This window comes from Artemia franciscana, chromosome 5 (assembly GCF_032884065.1).
Source record: "Artemia franciscana chromosome 5, ASM3288406v1, whole genome shotgun sequence".
NCBI lineage: Eukaryota > Metazoa > Arthropoda > Branchiopoda > Anostraca > Artemiidae > Artemia > Artemia franciscana.
The window spans coordinates 20285430-20309881 of record NC_088867.1 but is presented as its reverse complement, the minus strand read 5'-3'; the positions used below and the strand labels follow the sequence as shown (position 1 = coordinate 20309881).

At 35.6% G+C, this 24452-nt stretch overlaps 1 protein-coding gene across 3 annotated transcripts in view; it reads right to left on the bottom strand.

The window, feature by feature from the left end:
• LOC136027081 (huntingtin-like) overlaps positions 1-18476 on the bottom strand; it is a 187663-nt gene extending 169187 nt beyond the window's left edge. For all 3 annotated transcript variants that reach the window (XR_010617489.1, XM_065704020.1, XM_065704021.1), the window contains exons 1-3: positions 18348-18476; positions 10416-10599; positions 6289-6567 (exon numbers count right to left, since the gene is read on the bottom strand). Coding sequence is in view for 2 of the 3 variants with exons in the window: in XM_065704020.1 (XP_065560092.1) it covers positions 6289-6567; positions 10416-10599; positions 18348-18424 (540 nt within the window). In the remaining variant the exon portion in view is untranslated. The remainder of the gene's footprint in view (positions 1-6288; positions 6568-10415; positions 10600-18347) is intronic.
• Positions 18477-24452: the final 5976 nt, after the last annotated feature.

Below are 24452 nucleotides of genomic sequence, written 5' to 3'. Positions count from 1 at the left end.
CGTTGCATAATATGATGCTAATATAAAGCTCTATTACTGACTGTTTTATTAAGCGATAGTTTTCCTTGAGTTCAATTGTTAAGACATAAATATTTGAATTGCACTTTTAAACAGTTTCTTTAGAGGTTTCCTTGCCTTTTTATCAAAGTCAACGACCGTGCTCTTCGATCCTCCTCTATGTGATACTTCCAGATATGAGAAAAGGTCGAATAAAAAATGTCTCGGTTATGAAGCACCGAAGTTTAACCCCTGTTCACCAAGGAAAATGAAGGGAAGGTATGCTAAACTTGAATTAAGGAGTTTCTAGTCTCGTGCCTGGATAATGACGGCCAAAATATGGCATAGGTAAAGTGTAATATTCCTAGAACTCTCAGTTCATGAGAAGGGTAGAGTTTGTAAGACTTACTTCTGCTAATTTTGAGCCTTAAACTAATATTTGTGTAATCTAAGAGGAAATAATAATTTTCAAATGAGAGAAAAAAATAAACAATGACAAAGACGAAGATACATTTCCATAGTACAAATTACAAACAATTCAAAAAGCAATTATTTGCGGACGGTGAAATTGTTGTAAAGGAATATTTTGGCTTTATATCCTTAATTTTTTACTGTAAATCTAGTTCTACATTTATTTATTTGGTTTACCCATGACGGTTTCCAGGTATAGAGCCAAATATTCATTTAGTAAAAGTTCACTGTTGTCAAATAATCCCTCGTTGTTTTACCTTCTGTAATTTGAATGAGAGAATAATATTTAAATATGGATCATCATTGAAATGACCATGATTACGGAGCAAAACTGATGGAATACATTTGAATACATTTTCACGTAAGTACATATCATTTAAATTCATGCAATCATTATCAACCTGAAGTTCAACAATTTATGCCCATTTATTGTACACATATAGCCATGTGAACATATAAATTTAAACCGGAAAGGTATACGAATAAAAATTTATTTATTAGGGGAATGTGATGTAGTCAAATAAGACTGGTACGATATCTAACTACTACAATTTAGTCGTTCAGTAGCCAAATTAGTTAATTATATATAAGAATAAAACAAATAAAATTCAAAAGAAAATATTGTTTGGTTTTGTTTGGTTACATCATAGAGTCAAACACTGGCTTTTGCAACTAAAGCTAAAAGTTTAGAGAATGGTGGCCTTTCCATTTCTGAATTTCGCCCTTAGAGAAGGCTTTTCATATCCAAAACTGCACATGAAGTGATCTCAATTCTTTTTTTTACCAAGCCCGTTTTGCTGCAGTATTTGACACAGTATATTTTTAGTGAGATCTTGTTACACTAAGACAAATATTGCTTCTACCGTGTCCTGCTAAATTTGGGTAAACAGTGACGTAATAAGGAAGCCAAATCAATAAATTTGGCCACCTCCAATTTCCTTAGTTTCTTGAGGACACTTCGCAATTTTCGGTCCAAACTACATCAACACCTCACCAGCAACTATATTCCTCAGAGACACCTCGTCTGTAAAAGAAGGAGAATCCAGGGGAGTGTGGGTATCCTTTTCAATAATTTTGACTTAACATTCTCGTCAACCATGCTTTAGTATGCCACTCAAGACTTTTTTAAAGTTAGACCTACAAATTCTGGTGCCAAGGGGCTGATCGAAGCACTTTGAAGACTGAAAAACACGCTGTATGCAATGGTAATGTCACTCAGCCCATGTGTATATATTTTACTCGCAACAGTTTTCAGGGAGCCCATCGGTAATTAAATCTGTCAAAATTCTTCAAAACGACATTGCCGTTTTTAATTCACTGTGCATCCTGAAGATTTTTTCCCTCGCTTGGCTCATTAATTATTGAGGGCAAATTCTTTAGAATTTTACTTTTGTGCATAAATCATGGTTGGGAGATGTGAAAGAACGCAATAGTGACCAAACAAATATATAGCTATCTTCCCATAAAACGACTTCCAAGTAATCTTTATATCTCTCTATCTTAATACAGCCAGAAGTTCCAGAGTATAACCCAAGCCTGTCTAAAAACTACAGTGGAACAGTGTAACTTACCTTAGTACACATTAAAATGTTTGGCTAACACAATTATATCAGACAATCTTTGAGCTAAAGACACTAAAAGATACTAAGATAGTAAAAAGCACTAGATGTCCTGTTTATGACATGTCTCCCTACAAGCCACCTGTGTTAAATTTTTTGGAGATCTTCCTCAGTTTGCAGCTCATTTAAAGAAAAAAAAACTTTAAAATTTTTTTTCTTTTTTCAAACGAAAGCGAAAAGCAACATTAACACTGAAAAACAAGAGCTAAGAGCTCAAATGGCACTTGTGACGAGGCGAAAAGAGCTAAGAGCCAAGAGATCATATGGTATGAGCTCTAACGAAATTCTATGAATCAATAGATTGATTTAAAAAGGAAAATAAGAGGCTTGATGCCGGTCAGGATTTAAAATAAGAGCTCTGAGTCACGATGTCTTTCTAAATATCAAAATTCATTAAGATCCGATCACCCACTCGTAAGTTATAAATACCTAATTTTTTCTAATTTTTCCTCTCCCTTTAACCCCCTAGATGGTCGAATCTGGAAAAACGACTTTATCAAGTCAAATTGTGCAGCTACCTGACACGCCTACCAATTTCCATCGTCCTAGCACGTCCAGAAGCACCAGACTCACCAAATCACTGAACCCCTCCCCCAACTCCCCCAAAGAGAGCGAATCCAGTACGACTCTGTCAATCACGTATCAAGGACACTTGTTTATTCTATCCACCAAGCTTCATCCCGATTCCTCCACTCCAAGTGTTTTTCCAAGATTTCCCCCTCCAACTCCCCCCAATGTCAAAAAATCTGGTCGGGATTTGAAATAATAGCTCTGAGACATGAATTCCTTCTAAAAATCAAATTTCATTAAGATCCGATCATCTATTCGTAAGATAAAAATAGCCCAATTTTCACGTTTTCCAAGAATTCCGGTTTCCCCCTCCAACTCCCCCCAATGTCACAGGATCTGGTCAGAATTTAAAATTAGAACTTTAAAGCACAAGATCCTTCTAAATATCAAATTTCATTAGGATCTGGTCACCCTTTCGTAAGTTACAAATACCTCAATTTTCAAAATTACCCCCCCCCCAATTCCACCAAAGAGAGCAGATCCGGTCCGGTTATGTCAGTCACGTATCTTAGACAGGTTTCTATTCTTCCCATCCAGTTTCATCCTGATATCACCGCTTTAAGCATTTTCTAAGATTTCCGGTCCCCCCAACTGCCCACCCCCCCAATTACGCTTGATCCGGTTGATATTTAAAAAAAGAGATCTGAGTTACAAGGTCCTTCTAAATATGAAGTTTCATGAAGATCCGATCACTCCTTCGTAAGTTAAAAATACGCCATTTTTTTCTTATTTTTTAGAATTAACCCCCCCCCCCAATAAAGCGGATCTGTTCCAATTATGTAAATCACGTATGTAAGACTTCTTCTTATTTTTCCCACCGAGTTTCATCCCGATCCCTCCAATCTAAGCGTTTTCCATGATTTTAGGTTCCCCCACCCCAAACTTCCCCCAATGTCACCAGATCCGGTCAGGATCTAAAATAAGAGCTTTGAGACACGATATCCTTCTAAATATCAAATTTCATTGAGATCCGATAACCCGTTCGTAAGTTAAAAATACCTCATTTTTTCTAATTTCCGGAATTAACCCCTCCCCCAACTACCCCAAAGAGAGCAGATCCGTTCCGGTTATGTCAATCATGTATCTAGGACTCGTGATTATTTTTCCCACCAAGTTTCATCCCGATCCCTCCACTCTAAGTGTTTTCCAAGTTTTAGGTTTCCCCCTCCCAACTCCCCCCCCCCAATGTCACCAGATCCTGTCGGGTTTAAAATAAGAGCTCTGAGCCACGATATCCTTCTATATATCAAATTTCATTGAGATCCGATCACCCGTTCGTAAGTTAAAAATACCTCATTTTTTCTAATTTTTCAGAAATAACCCCCCCCAACTACCCCAAAGAGGGCGGATCCGTTCCATTTATGTCAATCATCTATCTAGGACTTGTGTTTATTTTTCCCACCAAGTTCCATCCCGATCCCTCAACTCTAAGTGTTTTCCAAGTTTTAGGTTTCCCCCTCCCAACTCTCAACCCCCAATGTCACCAGATCCGGTCGGGATTTAAAATAAGAGCTCTAAGACACGATATCCTTCTAAACATCAAATTTCATTGAGATCCGATCACCCGTTCGCAAGTTAAAAATAACTCATTTTTTCAAATTTTTCTGAATTATCCCCCCCCCAAATACCCCAAAGAGATCGGATCCGTTCCGATTATGTCAATCATGTATCTGGGACTTGTGCTTATTTTCCCCATCAAGTTTCATCCCGATCCCTCCACTCTAAGTGTTTTCCAAGATTTTAGGTTTCCCCCCCCTCCAACTCCCCCCAATGTCATCAGATCCGGTTGGAATTTAAAATAAGAGCTCTGAGACACAATATCATTCCAAACATCAAATTTCATTAAGATCCCATCACCCGCTCATAAGTTAAAAATACTTCATTTTTTCTATTTTCTCCGAATTAACCGGCCCCCCACTCCCTCCCAGATGGTCAAATCGGGAAAACGACTATTTCCAATTTAATCTGGTCCAATCCCTGATACGCTTGCCAAATTTCATCGTCCTAGCTTACCTGGAAGTGCCTAAAGTAGCAAAACCGGGACCAACAGACCGACAGAATTTGTGATTGCTATATGTCACTTGGTTAATACCAACAAGCCAAAATTATCCATGATATGAGGGAGACTACTCCGGCTCGACGCCCCACTCTCTGGGCTAAAGTTTGACTCTTAAATTTGACGCATTTTTTAAAGGCAGATGATTCACTTTAATATCTTTTCAAAAACATAAAATACACTTGATCAAAATCTATGTTTTGACAATGGACAACGCGCCTACATTTCTTGACAGATTCATTTAGTAGGCCTTCTAAATCAAATGATCAAAGCTTCGAAAATTTGAACCTTTGTTCTGGAGGCAGCCTGGGTAACACTACATTCGAAGAGATATATATATATATATATATATATATATATATATATATATATATATATATATATATATATATATATATATATATATATATATATATATATATATATATATATATATATATATATATATATATATATATGTATATATATATATATATATATATATATATATATATATATATATATATATATATATATATATATATATATATATATATATATATATATATATATATATATATATGTATATATATATATATATATATATATATATATATATATATGTATATATATATATATATATATATATATATATATATATATATATATATATATATATATATATATATATATATGTATATATACATATATATATATATATATATATATATATACATATATATATATATATATATATATATATATACATATATATATATATATATATATATATATATATATATATATATATATATATATATATATATATATATATATATATATATATACATATATATATATATATACATATATATACATATATATATATATATATTTTAACCTGTGTTCTGTCTAAAACGTCTATCTTAAAATGCGGCATAGCCTTTTGGGAAGGAGGGGCCCCGGTGTAAAAAAAGAACACGGGAGGGAGTCTAGTTGCCCTTCAATTGCTTTAAGCTCTGACGAAAGGAATTATAACTATCAATATTCTGAAATTTATTACTGTTGGTTTGATAAAACTGTCCCTTGGGGAAAAAAATAAACAGACGATCAAGAGACAAATGTCATGGTATTTCGTATTTCCCTATACGAGGTCTGAAAATGTTGTGCGGGAAGTTTTTGCATCCAAAATTTGATGGTGGCAATTTTTGGGTGCCTGTTTCTCTTTTTTTCAGAGTTTATGTCTACCTGTGAAATTAACACTTGACGGGTACCGATTGAACTCAACAGAATGTTTGGAATCAGCAAAGACAGAGTTTCTTTTGATGAATATGCTGTCTCTAAATGTTTTTTTTTAGTTTTAGTTACGACAGTTTGATACTATCTTTGCGCAACAAAGATATTACTCTCAAAAATTACTTTCGTTTTTTAATTTAAGCACTAAATAAACTTTTTTATACCGTGTCAAATTTGGAGGCTTGACGGAGAGGGTCATATAACCTTTTTATGCAAACATCAAGGGGAAACTCGCCACGAACTCATAAAATACGGCCATTTTTATTTTGAACAAAACAATATTTCTTTAGCTCTTTTTACCTCAAAATCCTTTTCCGCCAGATAAACTCCAAGATGAGGCATCGATTTTTTGATAAAATGAGAAATTCCTTCTATGACCATTTCTTCTGGACGTGACACCAAAGCAGCTAGACAAGGAAGCAAACTCTGTAGAAACGCTCTTCTTTTCTGAGGTTTGATGAGAAACGAAGCATCACCAAACCTGGCGAGAGCTGTTCTTAAGATACGCGGTGACGAACTGATTTTGATAATATTCTTGAGCTCCACAAGGATCCGATTTGATTGGGTTTCTTTTAGTGACTAGAAAGAGGATTCTAAGTAATAAAAGGAAATACTGTAAAAGCACAGAAGAACACATAAGAGATTCGCAAAAGTATCTGATGTTATTTTTCATTTGTTTTACTAATTAATCGTAAACGCTAAATAAGCTATACGTATATAAAACTATGTACAAGAGTGCACCAAAACAATTAGCTTAAAATTCAGGAATTATAGCCTTACATTTCTGTGGGTGACCATTTTTGCAGTTTTAAGCATCTTTTTTCAAGAAAAAAAAACATTTGAAATACACCACAAACAGGCAGTATCTATTTTCTAAATACCAAAAGTATGTTAGATATGAACATAAAAATTATCATGCGTCCACATAGAACAGACACCCAAAGAAAAAGGTGGTTAGAAAATGTGTCGCAGTTAGGAACATTCAATTGATTCGGACATTATTTCATGGCTAATTTTCTGAATTATAAGTAATTCCTGTTTTTTATTGTCATGGTGTTTTATAAGCTTGTACTCGGAAAGGTTACCATAGATCACTGAAAACCTCAAATATTCCAAGCCTATATTGCAGACACATGTGAACACAGTTTCAAACTTGATGTACGAAAATCTTTCCATTCTGATACTGAATCTACTGCAAAGCTTCGATTTCAATACGATTCCACGTTCCAATTCATAACCGAACTGCATGTTTCTTTTGTCAATATATTTTACCAGGACTTAGCTGTAGAGGAGAGAGGGGGGATAGGGGTTTCTGAATGACCTCATCTTCCACAAAAGGTGAATTTCTAAAGATTTCAAGTTTAATCACAGTTTATTTTTCTTTTCTTTTTTTTTTAACCAGATTTCTAATGGAACTTTTTTTGTACAGAAAGTTTTTAAGTTTTTTAAACCGGACATCCAATTAAACTTTATTTTGTACAGTAAGGTTAATTTTACCCATTAACAGCTAAGAGCCATAGGAAATTTGCCTGATTTTCGAAAAAGGGAGAAACACTACCAAAACGTCAAGCAATCTTAATGAAAATTACGCCATCGGACTCAGTATATCAGAGAGACACACTGTAGAGGTTTCAAGCTCCTACATTAAGAAAAGGGAGTTTTGCATTTTTTTGCCAGAACAAAGACCACGTATGCGGGTTTATTTAATTGTTTTTTCCCAGGGGTAATCATAACAAATCAATGATCCTAGAGGATCGAGAGAGGACTCGTTTGACCGGAAATCAAAGATTCTAGTACCTTTTAAAGTGACCAAAAAGATAGATTCTCAAAAAGATAGTAAGCGAGTACAGTAGCTGATATTCTATGTTGCTTATTTTCTAGTGGTAGTAAACAGGCGCGTATATAGGGGCTCTTTTCAGCCTAGACTCCCAAAAAACGTCCCGACTTCGACTTTCCCCATTTGCTATGGACGTAACTAGTCTTATATACATGTTTCTATGCAGTACAATTCAATTTTCGTCCTTGTTCTATTTTTACCAGTTTTCTTTTATCCCTCTTTTACTTTAGCACTATTCATTTTACTCCTGTTCCATTTTAACAGAAAACGAGTTTTTTCAACCAAAAGTAAGGATCAACATTAAAAATTAAAACAAACAGAAATTATTACGTATAAGAGGGGGTTACACCCTCCTCATTGCCTCGCTATTTACGCTAAAGTTCGACTTTTTGTTCTAATTATTTAAGAATAACTATTAGAGTAATAAGCTTTTTTAAAATTTCTAAAAAGAAATTGTTGCGTAAAGAGCGAAGTACTGAGGAAGGGGGCATAAACGTAATAATTTATGTTCGTTTTTAAGTTTTAATGTTGCTTCTTACATTCATATGAAAAAACTAGCTTTTTTATTTAATTCCTGATCGTTTTTTAAATAATGCCGGCAAATCCGGCTCCCGCTCCATAGAAAATTCCCTTCCCGCAAAAAATACCTCAATGGAAGGGTGCTTCTGCTTAATTTCCCCACCAAAACCCAACCCGCACCCCCCCCCCGTCAAAAAATATCTGTATACTTCCCAATGACCAATACCATAAACAATGAGCAAAGTTCATAGCTTGCAGCCCTTCCCGGGGACTGTGGTGGGTCAAGTCATCCTCAAAGACATAGTTACTATATCTCCCGACTATGCTGAACAAATTGACTATCTAAAAATTTTGATCAGGTGACTTTGGGGAAGAAGGGCATGGGAGGAGGGCTAGGTGCCCTTCAATATTTTTGCCACTGAAAATGGCACTAAAACTTTTTACTTCGATTAAACGAGCCCTCTCCCAACTGGAAAAAACAGTTGGGTTTTTCAAAACGATACGATCACCCCTGGGAAAAACATCCATGATCATTCTTCTAGCAAAAAAATTAAAATTCCATATTTTTGTTTATAAGGTAAAGGTAAAATACGGCATTAGACTTTACAGTCCCTACCGGCGGTGCTGATCTCCGTTTCTTGGCCCTTCAGCCAGGAAGTGCAATGGGGGGTTGGGGGCCAGCCATCCTGTGCTTGTGCACACCCTTCCTGTTTACCTTCCCCAGATTTCTCCAGGTACCCATTTAGAGCTGGGTCGACTCTGGCTAAGCTTAAAGAGTCACGCTACTGACCCCCATCCCAACCGAAGAATTGGGTACACCGGGATTCGAACCCGCGTCCTCTCAGACAAAGGATCCCGAATCCAGCGCACCAACCAACCCGGCCAGGACGGTGCTTATTTTTTAATCATTTTTAATAATAATTTTTTTATAATAATTTTTATATAATAATTTTTAATGATAATTTTAATAATAATTTTAATAATAATTTTAATTTTTGTGTATAGGAGCTTGAAATATCTACAGTAAGGTTTTCTGATATGCTGAATCTGATGGTGTGATTTTTATCAAGATTTCTTGATGTTTGGGAGGGTTTTACCGTTTTTGAAAAATTGTGCAAATTTTCTCAGACTCGTAACTTTTGATGGGTAACAATAAACTTGTTTAAATTCGTATATTTTGGAGAAGCATCAAAATTCAATTCTTTTATGTATCTATTGTGATCAAGACTTTGTTTTTTTTTTCAAGTTTCGGTTACTATTGAGCCGCATCGCTGCGTACTTGTGCTACATTTCGTTATCACGGAAAATTTCATTTGGTGTATTTTCCTTTTGAGGTATGTATTATGTGCTACCAAGCATCTCGTGATATTGCAAGTATTGAATGCATCTCCAATTAATCAAGCTTTATTCAGTTTTTGATCAATATTCGAGCACAATTTTTGTGCAAGAAAATATTATTAAGATATCATTTTATTTGCATACTGAGCGAGATCTAAGAAACAATTTTCGTAGCATTTTATAAACAGAATTTTACTGTGATATCGTTTTGAAAACAAGGAGAATTTTTTTGCTTCCAACTGCAGGAAAACCCCGGTTTTCAAACTCCAGTTCCAAATGATCTTGGGTAAAAATCTAATGAAGGGCATGAGATGCGGTGTTGGAGGATCATAGGACTTCTCTATAGGGTATGCTGACCAAAAAGGCCCTTACATTTTCCCCTTCAGCCGATTTGAGGGCAAAGAGTCTTAACTATTCACATCTGCCAGTAGGTATTTGGCTTTTAAATTTTATATTGGACGCTTGTATCACATACTTGTTGCTGCTTCAGTAATGGAAGCAGTTTTTCTTCTTTTTTTATCATTTTTTTCTTCTACTGTTAAAACTATCAATATCTATTGGTGATCTTTTAAAGTACTGTATTTAAAAAAAAAAATCAAAATAAACACAAAAACCAAAATACATATTCATTTTTCTTCATAACAGATAACATCACTAATTAATCCTTAAGGTCGAGATAATGAACTAATAGGCTGTTTTTTCTTAATTTTGTAAATATTAAAAAAAAAGTTACCTTAATTATCTGAATGATAACTGTGTCTGCTGCAAGTCGGACTGAACTGTCCTCGTCATCAAAATAGTTGAACAATTGTTCCAACGCTGAACTAAGATCTTGAGCAAATTCTTTGCTATCACAGGCTTCCCCACTAGTGATTGTAAATAGGTAGCCATTAATCTGACTCAATTTGGCTTGCTGCCTAAATTAGACCATATTCTAATCAAAAAAACTCCAGCATGCAAAGGATATTACAAATACAAGTAAAATACAAAACGATGATCATTAAAAATGAAGTAAATTTTAATTACTAATGACACAATTTATTAAGTAAAACAAACTAAAAAATATACTACGAAAGGTTGCATTGTTCCCACTTTTCAAAATCAATTAACAAAAAGTTTTTAGTAAAGAGTTTTAGTAAATTTCGCTGAATGGAATTGGAGCCGGAGTTTGAGTCTGTATATTGAAAATGTTGGAGTTGCAGTTGGGTGACTGGAACTTATAAAATTTAGTTAAATGAAGCTTTTATTGATCTTTTTTGTCACAAGGTGAGTGAGAATTTCTTATTCTAAAGGTTGAATGCAATCAGGTTTCGCCAAAAGGTGACGAATTTCATATTTTTGCAAATCAACTTTATTTCATCTCATGGCTGGGGGATAGAGTCGAAACTTTCAAAATTTCTTTTTAGGTGGGAGGTACGGTTAGAAAACTGGGAATTTTTTCATAAGGAGGGGACTAGTGTATCTGTATTTAGTGCATATATGTTTGGTGAAGAACAGAAGTCAGATAAAAAAGCTACAATTCAATATTAACTTTCTTGGCAATTTCAACTTATGGTTATTATATGGATCAAGACTGCAAAACCAATTAATTTCATCTTAATAATAATTTCAACCTTCATCGTGTAATTTCATTTCTCTGATATAGGAAAACTATAGTCCCCTGAAATGAATTTCAATGAACAGTGGAAAAAAAACTTGGTCAGCCAGGTCTGTAAAACAAAATTGGCTGATTTTTTCGAAAATGAAACAAATACCCAGAAACAGGATAAATGCAAATTAAACTAGGAAAAAGTTAGTAGGCCAGGGTACCCTAAAAAAACATCAAATATTACTATCGAAGCGTTTCCATTGATAAGTGGGCAGAATCGCTGCAGTCACGGCCTCAGAGTGGCCTACTTGTAAAATTTTTCTACATGCTCTAGTTATAGGAAATTTCTCTTACGAATTAAATTGTTTTTGTTTAATCTAAAATTGCAACAATGATTTTCACTAGTATTTTTCTGTGATTTATGTTTTGCTACCATGCAGAAAATTTAAAACTGAAACAGGTCTGTTGTCGAAACGTTTGAACAAAATTATGCTAAAGTACACAGCATCTATTGATACATCTATTGACACATCTACTGATACCATTAATATATAACTGAAAATAAACTCATTCAGTAGATTCAGGCTATGTAGATTAATTCTTCTTTTTTCTGCTGAATAGTTTATATTCATTTCCAACAAGAACCTAGACTCAATAGCATTTTTCAATTAGACCAGTGCACTTTTACAAATCTCTGGAATTGGTTTCTTGGTAAATTTTCAGTTTGTCAGTGCATGCTCCCAAACAGATATCGTTTGTACAACTGCAGACATAAATAATATAGTACAAAATTTATTAACCTGGATTCAAAGCAAGCACATCAGGGAAAATAAAGCCAATGATTGCTGAAATTCAAGATAGCTTTCAATACAGGTCCTATCTTTATGTGGTATACCAGATAAATATATTAAAGTTATTCATCCAATATAAGGAATAATACTGCAGCAGTTAAGGTAGGAAGTGAGGTTAGTAGTTGTTTTGGTATGGAATCAGGAATTAAGCGGAGTTGTGTCCCACCCTGCTTATATGATCATTCTGATAAACATAGACCTAAGAAATATAAAAAGGCAATGATGCAACACATCATCACAAATAGAAAGACAAAATCCTCCTAGGCTTAGACTATGTAGACAGTTTAGCTGTCCTGGATAGGAATGTTAGTGATATAACTGAATTTTTGGAGGTATTCAGAGTGAAAGAATAGGAGGAAAACTGATTTTAAGAAGACTGAGTTGCTTAGATAGGAATAAATAAGGGCAAAGAAGTGATTCTAGATAGCACAAAAATTGATCAAGTGGATAGATTCACTTGCCTCTGCAGTGCTGTTAGTGAATATGGTAGTAAAGCAGTAAAGTGTATAATAGCCAAGGCCCATGGTGATTTTTCACAGTAGAAAAAAAGTTTAGAAGAATAGATGGATAAATCTGCAAACTAAGATTAGAATATTGGGCGACAAAGAAATGACATGGTCAATTTTGGTTCTTAAGTGTGGGCAATCCATAAGCTGAGGAGAATATTCTTTTTTATTTCAAAGCCAAAAATAGTAAAAACTACAGGTGGTGGTATGCTGGGAACAGAGAATTAGCAACAATAGGGAGACACCTCAAATTGGTCAGGAGCCCTACTCAATACTGTAATCAGTTCTGTGATGTAGGGATTTGTATAATTTGTGAATGGATTGCATGGATACATTTGCATTGAGAAGGTTCCTCTGGTATGTTCTTTGGTCTTCCCTTTGCTGCATTCCTGTTGGTCGCCACCAGAGGATGGGCTTTGTATGTCTTTCAGTTGTACAGCATGTCCCAAGTATTTGGATTGTTTGGTCCTGATCATGTTGATGACTAGAGGTTGTGAAACACCAGTAATTTGGTGTATTGTCTGGTTCAAGACTTGTTGTGTCCAGTTTATGCTGAGGATTCTTCACAGAAAATTATTCTCAAAGGCTTGAAGCCTTTCCTTTTGCTGCTGATTTAACTGCCAGCATTTAATTCCATACAACATAACTGAGAGGACATTACTGTTGAAGACAAAAAAGTTTTAGCTGGTTTGAGAACTCCTTTGAGCACCGGATCCATTTGAGCTGGATAAACAAGTCACTAGTATGTTCAATACAAGTATGGATCTCTTTGTCTATTGCCTCTATGTTCTCTACTGTGCTTCCCAGATATTTAAACTGAACAACCTGATCTATACTGTCATTGCTGCACTTTATATTGAGGGGGGATCCTGTAGCAGCCATACCTTTAGTTTTTGATGCATTTATCTTGAGGCCAAACTATATTGCATTTTCTCACACAACATCCAAGAACTGTTAGAGTTTCTGCTAGTCTAGTTCAAGGAGACTGATGTTGTCTGCAAAGTCTATATCTGCAATCTTCTTTTCATTTCTGATTGGGATTCTGTAATTTGAGCAAGCTTATCATATAGGGGCATCAAAGGGTCTGTCTTCTTTTCCTAGGTCTTTAGTTTGAGCACAATCTTGGCAATAGAGGGACTGTGGTCTGTGCCAGCGTCAGCTCCCCTCACTGTCCTTACATCTTTGAGACTTGATCTCCATTTCCTGTTAATAAGAAAGTGGTTGATCTGATTTCTTCTTGTGCTGTCAGGGGAGGTCCATGTGTACTTGTGGATATTCTTGTGACAAAACTGTGTTCTATCAATCAGGAGTCTATAAGTGAGACTCCATTTTCATTTCGGTTGCCAAGAACATATGGGCCAAGTACTTCTGAGTAGTAGGATCTATATCACCTACTTTAGCATTAAAGTCTCCAGTAAATATAACCATGTCAAGACATGGCATATCCTTGGAGACTGAGCTAAGTGTGTCATAGAAATCAGAGGGAATATCAGTAGTAAACCTCATGTTCCAAATATAGTGAAAAGCATTGACTCCCATTGTAGTGAAATGCGTGACATGTTTGCTGGTTTCACATCTGATATGCAGACTTCATTGGACACTGTGAGGGCTCAGGTGGACACGCTCAAGACAGCTATACAATCAAAGGTTTCCTTAGATTATGTGCAGAAACTTGTGGAAAATTCTATAACCACCCATCTCAAAACAGATGTCCGCAAAATAGTGAGACAAGAGCAAGACAGAAACAGAAGACGACTTTATCTGATTGCCTATGGCATTCCACTGCAAACCAACAATGCTCAATTCATCTCAACTTACTTAAAAGATGAATTCTCAATTAACGTTGGGGCTATTACTAACTTAAAATGTCTACCTAATGGTAAGAATACAATTACCCTAAACAGACCCAACCCAATCTTTTCTGTACAAATGACTACAAAATCAAACTGGATATATTGAAGGCCTTGAGAGCAAAAAGGGGGAGTATCTCCTTCTTTGCTGATGCATCCAATGAAGACCGCCAGAGAAGGAAAGAACTAGTTGAAGAGATTAAGAAGTGGGCAGCAGCTGGCAAACAAAACCTTGTCATTTGTGATGGCGCCATTGTGTCAAAAAATATGATCCCCCAGGGGGAAGAAGTCCTTTCCCCCCCCCTCTCTCAATGGTTCACTAGACTTACCCATATCCCTTGTAAACAGTGTAAATAGTGCATCAAGCTGAGCCAGAAAGACTTCTATAAGTTCAACCTTTGTTTCTGCGGCTTTGGTTTTGAGCTCTGTCTCTCTGTCAAGGGTTGCATCTGATTTGTCGGAAACCAACTACCATACCTCACTGCTAGCTTGGGCAACAAAAATCTATGTCAGAGTTGCAAAGCTGGAATAAGCAACAGCCCAGCTGGCCAAAGAAAATGGATGCAACTACAAATATTATACACAAGCATTGATTCTTTAGTGCCAAAACTTTCAGAACTAAAAGTGTTACTTTGTGAAAAGGATGTAGATGTTTTCTGTGTTTGTGAGGTTTGTCCTAAGAACTTGTTGACCAAATTGGACAATGCACATATTCAAATACCTGGATACTTACTCCTGAGCAACCTAGACAGTAACCTGTGTTGAAGAAGAGTGTCTATCTACACTAGGCTTGGGATCAAAGTAGATAAAATTGATTTTTCTATTTCTCAACCTACTAATGCTTGGGTGGAACATGAATTAGTTAGACTTTTGATTGGATTTGAAACTGTGAATATTGGTGTGCTTTACTGTAGTCCATCAGATCCAAACCAACTAGTATCTCACCAAGCTGTTTCTAACCTAATACAGATGTTTTGCAATTTAAATTCATCACTTGTGCTTTATGGTGGTTTTATTATGCCAGAAGTTTGTTGGTTTGAAGGTATTGGGTACTCACCCCCTAATAACCCCTCCTATACAACCTCCCAGACCCTTGCTAACAACTTCCTAACTCAGATAATAATGCAGCCCACTATATTTAGACATTCGCAACAACCATCATTACTAGACCTCCTTTTTACAAATGACCCTAAGTGGATTACTTCCACTTGTTAATATTAACCATAGTTGCAATGGTAAACATAAGAGAACTTCTACCAATTACACTTTGATCCATGAAGAACTAGCTAACATAAATTGGGATAAGGAATTATCTGATGAGACAGACATTGAATCTAGTTGGAATCGCCTTAAGTCTACTTTACTAGGTGCATGAAGGAAGCATACACAGGTTCATTGGTCAGATAAACCAAAGACTCTTCCATAGCTTCCCAGGAATATTAAGAAAATTATCAGAAAGAAAAATAGAGCATGGAATAAATATCTAAAATGCAAATGTGACAACCATCACAGCAAATACACCATGCTCCAAAACAAGCTGAAAAACAAGACAAGAAAAGATATCCAAGACCATGAAGAATCTATTGCAAATGACTCAAAGAAAACCCCCCAAAAATTCTGGCATTATGTTACAGCCAACAACCCTTACCATCAACACACCAACAGGCTAAAAAAATCAGAAAGCTCCAGTACTACTGACCCAAAAGAAATTGCTGATTGAATGAACGGCAACTTTTGCACAAACTTCACCTCTAAGCCACCTGGTATTACACTCCCAACCCTAACTCCTGTAACAGTACATAACCCAATGCCTCCTGTATTAATTACTCAAGAAGATGTATTTAAATACTAAGAAGTTTAAACTCCAGCAAAGCTGCTGGATCTGATAACCTCAACCCTCAGCTTTTGATAGAAACTGCTGTTCACATTTCCCTCCCCCTTGCCAGAATATTCAACATGTCCCTGGCCAAAAAGTCAGTACCAAATGACTGGAGAACAGCAAATATTATACCAATTTTTAAGAAAGGTGATAAGGATAACCTGGGAAACTATCAACCAGTAAGCCTAACCTCAGCCATTTGCAAGATCATGGAAGGCATCATTAACCATGCTCTAATAAACTATTTAGAAGAAAATACTCTTATTAGCAATAGACAACATGGATTTCACAGGGGCAGGTCAATCAACACCAACTTTATTTAGTTATATGATCATGCAACTAAAATTTTGGATATGGGTAAACTGGTTGACATATTCTTACTTGACCAAGCCAAAGCCTTTGACAAAGTTGAACACTCATACCTAATGCTGAAGCTTAAAGCTTACCAGGTGCATGAAGATGATTGATGATCGATTGAACTGGAGCATTCCTAACTGGAAGATCTTGATGTGTCATGATCTACACTGACAATGGTGATCCAGTTTTCTCCTCCACTTCCCTGGTCTTAAGCAGCATCCCACAGGGAGCCATCCTTGGGCCAATGTTGTTCAGCATATATATTACCAACTGTAAAACCTATTTATGCAACCTTTTAACATTATATGCTGACAAATTTAAGCTCATTGGGCCTGCTGAAATTGAAGAAGAAAGAGCCTGCATTCAGCTGGACCTTGACAGGCTATCCTCCTGGGCCCTACAATTCAATGCAACTAAATGCAAGGTACTATACTTAGGGCACAACCCCCCCCTATCCCTACCATATAGGGTGTGGTCAGTTAGAAGCAGTTGCTGAGGAGAGAGACTTAGGTATCATTGTGGACAAGGATTTAAAATTCCACAGCCACACTCAGGTTGCAAAAGCTAATCAAGCTCTCAGACTCATTAAGAGCTCTCTTGTAACCAGAAAGTCATGTGCGGTTAAAAAACTTTATAAATCCCTTGTCTGTCCCCACCTTGAGTTTGGCTTTACTTTGGCCTTTCCCAAAAATAAACTGGACACAAGAGCCATTGAAAGTGTCCAAAGAAGAGTAACCAAACTGGTCTGTGGCTTAATTAACGCCCTTTACCAGGATTGCCTAGGGTCTCTGAGACTTCCAACCCTCACATATCAAAGATATAGATGAGATGTGATCATGGCATGCCAAATTTTGAAATCTAGTCACCTGAACCAGATCTTTACCCTCTCCCTGGCTAAAAACACAAGAGGTCACAGTCTGAAGCTTCACCTGCCTGGATGTTGGAGAAGGGAATGATGTGGCTGCTTTTCCATTTGGGTGGTCCCCCCTCTGGAATAGTCTATCCAAGTTTACCATCCAAGCTGAGACTCCCCACTCCTTCAAGGCTGGAGTCAACAGGGACTGGGAGAGGGCTGAGTGGAGGCTGCACTGGGAAGCTAAGCCAACATAACTAAATCACCCACCACCAGTGAGAACCAACAGGAGGATCTACCACCTTATCTTGCTGGCAAATGTGATTTAAGGTAACTTCTCTTTAACCAGCTCTTCAGCATCATTCATCAGTGCATAACAGATGACTACAATCACTTTGATGTGGTATCCAGTCTTCCTAGCCTAACTAAATTAAAAACAAAAATAGAAAAATAAGTTAGCCTACAGGTGGCAGAATTCGTTGAATATAATTTGTGCTATATATTTGCACATCAGAGGCGGGGGTTCAGTAAAGTGCAGCAAGGCTGCATTCAAAATCAATTAGCTATAATTATTCTGCATAGGCCTAATATGAAGTAAGAATTGTTTTCCAAACATGATTTCTTTTCTCTAGGCAAATACCTTACATTTTAATTTGAACCATTTTTGCATAGTTTTATTAACCTAGTGTGAAAGCTTTGTAGCTTCTCTTCCAATGAAATAGTCATTGGCAGGGAATGCCAGAATTTTACTCAGATTCAAGCAAAAATGATAATAACTAACTTAAAATAAATATCATCTTTCAATGCAGGGTACTGAGACCCTTTTATCATTTCGGCTGCTTTTCGCAATTTATTCATAATAGGTTGTTAATGACAATTCAGCATTTTAAAGTTTTAAATTTATTTGCTCCTATTGAAATAAGACTGACGATTACAGGCCTTTTTTTGCGATAATCCGAATTGCTAATCGACAAGCTGACATGTCAAAAATGTCAAAATGCAATTCCTTTTATTTGACTAGAATTTTAAGCCATATCAGTGTTTTTTTGTTTGTTTTTTTTTTATTTAGGAAATGTATTTGCAAATCTTTAAAACATTATAAAGTGGGATAGAGGAAAGTTGTGAAGCTAAAACCAGTTTTGTTGTACTTCATGTAAACAGAAGATCTATTTTGCAAGGTTCCACTTTTATAAGACACATAATATTAAAGTTCATCAATGGTCAGAATCCTATAGTAGGAGATAGAGTAGAGGTATGTACTTCAAAATACCTTCCCAGGACATACTTTAGCCTTTAGACCCATCCCTGAAAGTTGTGTTTTCCTAACCTAACCCCCTGGTACTCTTTTACATGTTGAATAAATTGTGAAGAAATGCCTGGCCCCTCTTTTCACTGATTTGGCTAAAACTCTTGGAAGTATCTTATTTCAAAAAAATTCTGATACAATTTAATTGTTTTTTAGAGATTATAAACAACAGCATTAAAACTGGGTATTTGCTATGCTAAAAATGTATCCTTTCTGTTGTAAAGCATTTTAGATAGATTCTAAGCAAACCATGGGTATATTGCTGTGACAAATGGTTTTGCTTAAATGAGTTGTTGGAAAACAAATAGCAAATGTAAATTTTCTTTTTATAGTATTTTAAGACTAGAGTATCACAAAGCTAAACGTTCAAATTGTTTGATTGTGCCTTAAGTAAATACAATTCCTGATGGAGTTTTGGTGATACCTGTCTTAAATTTTTTTGTAAATAAAATATATTGTTCATGGGACAGTAGTGAAAATAGCAACTATGACAAGTTTTTTTTCTATATTTTCTTTTGCAAATAATTGTTGTTCTCTAGTCACATTCGTGTTCCTTGCTAAGTGGTTGGTACTCTGGGTTGGGAATTCTTTGGAATACAATCCCTGCTGGAGCTTTGTTGACACCTGCCTTGAAATAATTTGTCTAAATAAAATACACTGTTTATGGAAGAGTATTGAATATGCCTGTAAAACCAATTTGGCTTTTTTTCAATATTTTGCTTTTTTAGATACTTGTTTTACTCTGGTCATATTGGTGTTCCTGGCTAAGTGGATAACACTCTCAGTTAGAAATTCTTTGTCCACAGGGTTCAGGTTTGATTCCTGGCATTGCCAGTTTATTGGGTTTGGAATGGGGGTCAATAATATCACTCAGTAATCTCAGGCAGATTTAAACCAGCTCTAAGATAGTTGTGGTAAAATATCAACTGTATTCATTATTGTCTCCTCCATATCTTCCTTTTTTCTTTTTAGTAGATTTGACATTTAATAAAATTAACATTATCCTCTTATCTGATCTTGTAGAAGAGTAATTTCAGGTGAAAAATAAATTTCTCATAATTTCCCCTTTGCTCCAATATCATCATGAAATACAAATATCTGAACCCTTTAATTTTTTGCTTTTGGTGCATCATTTAACATCAAATTTCCATGAATTTCAGCACAGTTCATAATAACATTACTAGTTATAGAATATTTGTTCAGCTTTTGGATCATAAGCTCAATACCACCTTCAGCAAAAACATAGTAAAATTTCTGAAGAGATAATCACCTTAGGCAATGAGGGGTTAGCAACTTTTGCTAGTTGGTTGTTTCCAGTGTATTTGATGGTTAGACCAATTTGGTTCCAGTTGTAAGACATGTAGGGGACTTGTAAGTATTAATCGGCTGTTGGGCTACAATCATCTTCGGCAATGAGGGGTTTGCAAATTTGCTAGTTGGTGTACCCATTTATTTGTTTCTGGCAAACCTGCTGTCTATCATGGGAGAGGGACTTATAAGTAAGAATCTGTTCACTTTGAGCTAGAACTTTGTGTAAATTGGTGCACAAACTGCATTCACAGCTGTAACTTAAAATATTTGCCATTTTAATAATACCAATGCGTTTTTCTCTTTTGATCTGCATTATAATCTATGTATTATAATTCAGATAGTAGATTTTTATTTTTCATGACGAATCTATAATCTCAATTGAGAATCCCAGATTGTCGCGAAAAAACGCCTTATAAAGCTAAATTCACAAACGTATTTGATATTTTTTTTTCTTTTTTGGAAATGGCAGTGCATTGCCAGTAGACTCAGAGTTTTCTTATTAGGAAGAAGTTTCAAATTTTTTTAAACACCTCAATTGACGTACTGTTCAAATAATAAAAAGCGAATGAATATGTTTAAGTTGTTCATAAATCCGAGGGCCTGAAATGCATAAACACACGTAGATAACAAGGATAGCACAATATAGTTACCATGTGAAATTCTAACAATTGGAGATGCGATCATTAAGACAACAACTCAGGGTTACCAACAGTTGGGAAAATCACTAGATTCTAGAAAAAAAACTTAAAAAAGCAAAATTCACTCGATTCTTGAGGAAGATCACTAAATTAGCAACAAAATCACTAAAATTATAATTAACTGCTTCAACAGACGATGTGCTTTTTTATTTTCAAGTTGCTGGCTTTCAGAGTTTTTAGGCTTTTAATACTGTTTTATCCATATGGTTACTTAAAAAAGATGAATGACCATGGATTGTCAGTTTAATTGACATAAACTAATATTTATTCCTTAAAGTTTTGATAAATTTTTATTTATGAAAGTAAAAAAGTGAAAGCATATAAAGCGAGTTTTGTTTTCAGTAAAGCACAAATTATGTTTTGGTCTTGAGAGGGTATGGGGGTTATTGGCTGAACCAATTTTAATTTTTGCTCATTGTGAGTTTGATTCGGCTATTTATTGTAATTTCTGTTCGTTTTGAGTTTCATTTGTTTATTGATAGTGATAAGTGGTAGTTTAACGCTTGAAAGATTATTCGACTTTATTAGTATTAGCAGTAGTATGCATATATTGTCTTTTGTTGAGATGATCTTCCCCTTTAAACATTCTATGAAAGTTCCAACTTAATACAAAATTAATTTTTGAGATATACTATTTTGACAATTTGCATACATATAGCGTATTTTGATTTAGCTCAAATGTCCCCTCAATACTCTAAATAGAGTAGTCAGGTAGTGATAGTAGTGGTAGTTTTAGGAATACTGAAGGTATACAAATATTGCCTTTTTGATTGTATCCTTCATCATATCCTGAATTTTCCCAATTAATATACTCAGTTACTCCTGTGTTACACGCTGTCGACAATCCTTACGAACATAACGTGTTTTGATTTAGTTCAACACCCTCCTCTAGATACTCTGAAAGGCTCGCCTGAATTCTCTTTGTCTTCTCGGAAAGTAAAGTTCAAACATGTATACCTTTCTCAATAACATTTACTATGTATAAACAACGAACGAATTGCCCAGCACAGCCCTTGTCCTGAAGACTGTGAAGGGGGGGGGGTTAACGTCCACAAAGACCTTTCAACAAGGCTGAACAAAATAGATCTCTTAAAATTTCGATCGTATATGTCTCCGAGAAAGATAGGCTTGGGATTGCCCTCCATTCATTTTTTACTCTTAAAAAGGGGACTAAAACTTCAGACTTCCAATCACTTGAGCTCCATACGATCCAAAACTTATACAACCACCAGTTCCATAAAAATCATAAATGGCCCAGGGCTCAACTTGCAACCCTGGGGGCTTGTGTCCATCCTATAGACATTGTTATATGATGTTAGGACTACTACTAACACAACTGCTATCTTACGATTTCAATGAATATGTTTTGGGAAAAGAGGATGTCAAGGAGGAGGGCTAATTGCTATCCGTCATGTTTGATTCTTAAAAGAGAAATAGAACTATACCTTTCAAATTAAATAACCGTCTTCTAAAGTCCACATAACAATCCATTCCATTATAACCTTATATGCCCCTGGGCCATAACTTACAAGCCGTACCCCCAGACTCTGAGGGATTCTGTCCAACCCAAATACCTTATTATTTGAACTTTGACGATTTTTGAACAAATGGCTATCTCAAAATCTTTATTGGATGCATTTGTGGAAAATACAATGTAGTGGAGAGAGGGCTGCACCCGACAATTTGGACTCTTAAAAAGGAACTAGAACATTTGATTTCCAATCTAATGAGCCCTCTCTGGAATTTAGATGACCACCCTTTCCATAAAAACCTTATATGCTCTTGGGGTATAACTTACAACCCTTACGATAAGGGCCGCGGGGGGGTGTTATCATTCTCAAAGACACAATTCTCAGACCTTTCAACTACGCGAAATAAAATAGATATCTCAAAATTTTGAATAGATGTGGTTTGGGAATTCATGGATGTGTGGGGGGCTTGTTGCCCTCCAATCAATTTTGACTATTAAAAAAAAGGTCATTTCGACTTTTACTTGAAGGAGTATTTCTTTAAGTTTCTACGACAACAAATGACCAGCTCTAAATTTCTATCAGATACATTTTGGGAAAACACAAGGTGTGGGGAGCTATCCACCTTCAGATCACTTTGAATCCTAAAAAGGGTATTAGAAAATCTGATTACCAATCCAATGAGCCCACACAATTCCCAGACCTTTCAACTACGCTGAACAAAATGGCTATCTCAAAATTTTGAATAGATGTGTTTTGGGAATTCATGGATGGCTGGGGGGCTTGTTGCCCTCCAATCACTTTTGACTATTAAAAAAAGGTCCTTTCGACTTTTGATTGAAGGAGTATTTCTTCGAGTTTTTACGACAACAAATGACCAGCTCAAAATTTCTATCAGATACATTTTGGGGAAACACGAGGTGTGGGGAGGTATCCACGTTCAGATCACTTTGAATCCTAAAAAGGGTATTAGAAAACCTGATTACCGATCCAATGAGCCCCTTCCGAAATTTATACGACCACCCACTCAATGAAAAACCTTATATGCTCCCAGGAAACAGCTTACAATCCTTGCCCTGAGGCCTGTGAAGAGGGGAGGGGGGATTTTCCATCTTTAATGACGTAATTTCCGAACCTTTTAGCTGCTTTGAACAAAACAGATGTCTGAAAATTTTTATTGGATGTGTTTGGGGAAATGGTGGACGTCAAAAAGGGTTAGTTACACTGAAATTACCTTTAACTATCAAAAGGGGCGCTAGTTCCTTTAATTTCCAATTTAACGAGTATTTTCAAAATTTTTACAGCAAATGGCCGTCTCAAAATTTCTATCAGATGCATTTCCGGAAAATACGAGGTGTGGGGATAGTCCCTCCGATCACTCTGAATCTTAAACAGGGCACAAGAACATCTGATTACCGATCTAATGATCCCTCCAAAGTGTATACAATTATCCTTTGTATATATGCCTTATATGTCCTCAGGACATAAGTATAACAGTTCAAAATAGGGATGAAACCTTTTAATTGACAGTGAAAAGATTAAAAGTGACTGTCAATTAAAAGGTTTCATCCCTATTTTGAACTGTTTTACTTTCGTCATGGAAAGGCAGTGTGGTCTTCGAAGTTATCTTCCTCAGGACATAACTTACAACCCTTGCCCTGAAGGTTCTGGGGGGTTGTCATCATCAAACACATAATTTCGTGAGCTTTCAATTATGTTTAACGAAATAGTTATCTCAAAATTTTGATTGGATGTGTTTGGGGAAATGGTGGGCATGGGAAAGGGGTTAGTTACCTTCGAATAACTTTCGAGAATTAAAAAGGACACAAGCCCTTTCAATTTCCAATCAAATGAGCCCTTTTCAAAGCTTCTACAACAACCCCTTACAATACAAAGTGGCCTGGTATAAAAGACAACAACAACAAATAATATAAAAAATAATATAAAAATACAAAATAATATGATAATAAAAATAATATAAAAATACAACAAATAATAAAAAAAAAAAAAAAAATTGTGCCCACATCACTCTTTATTTAAGCAGCGCTTTTTCACTGCCTAAATATAATCTAAAATTATATAAATAAATTTTGAATAACGGA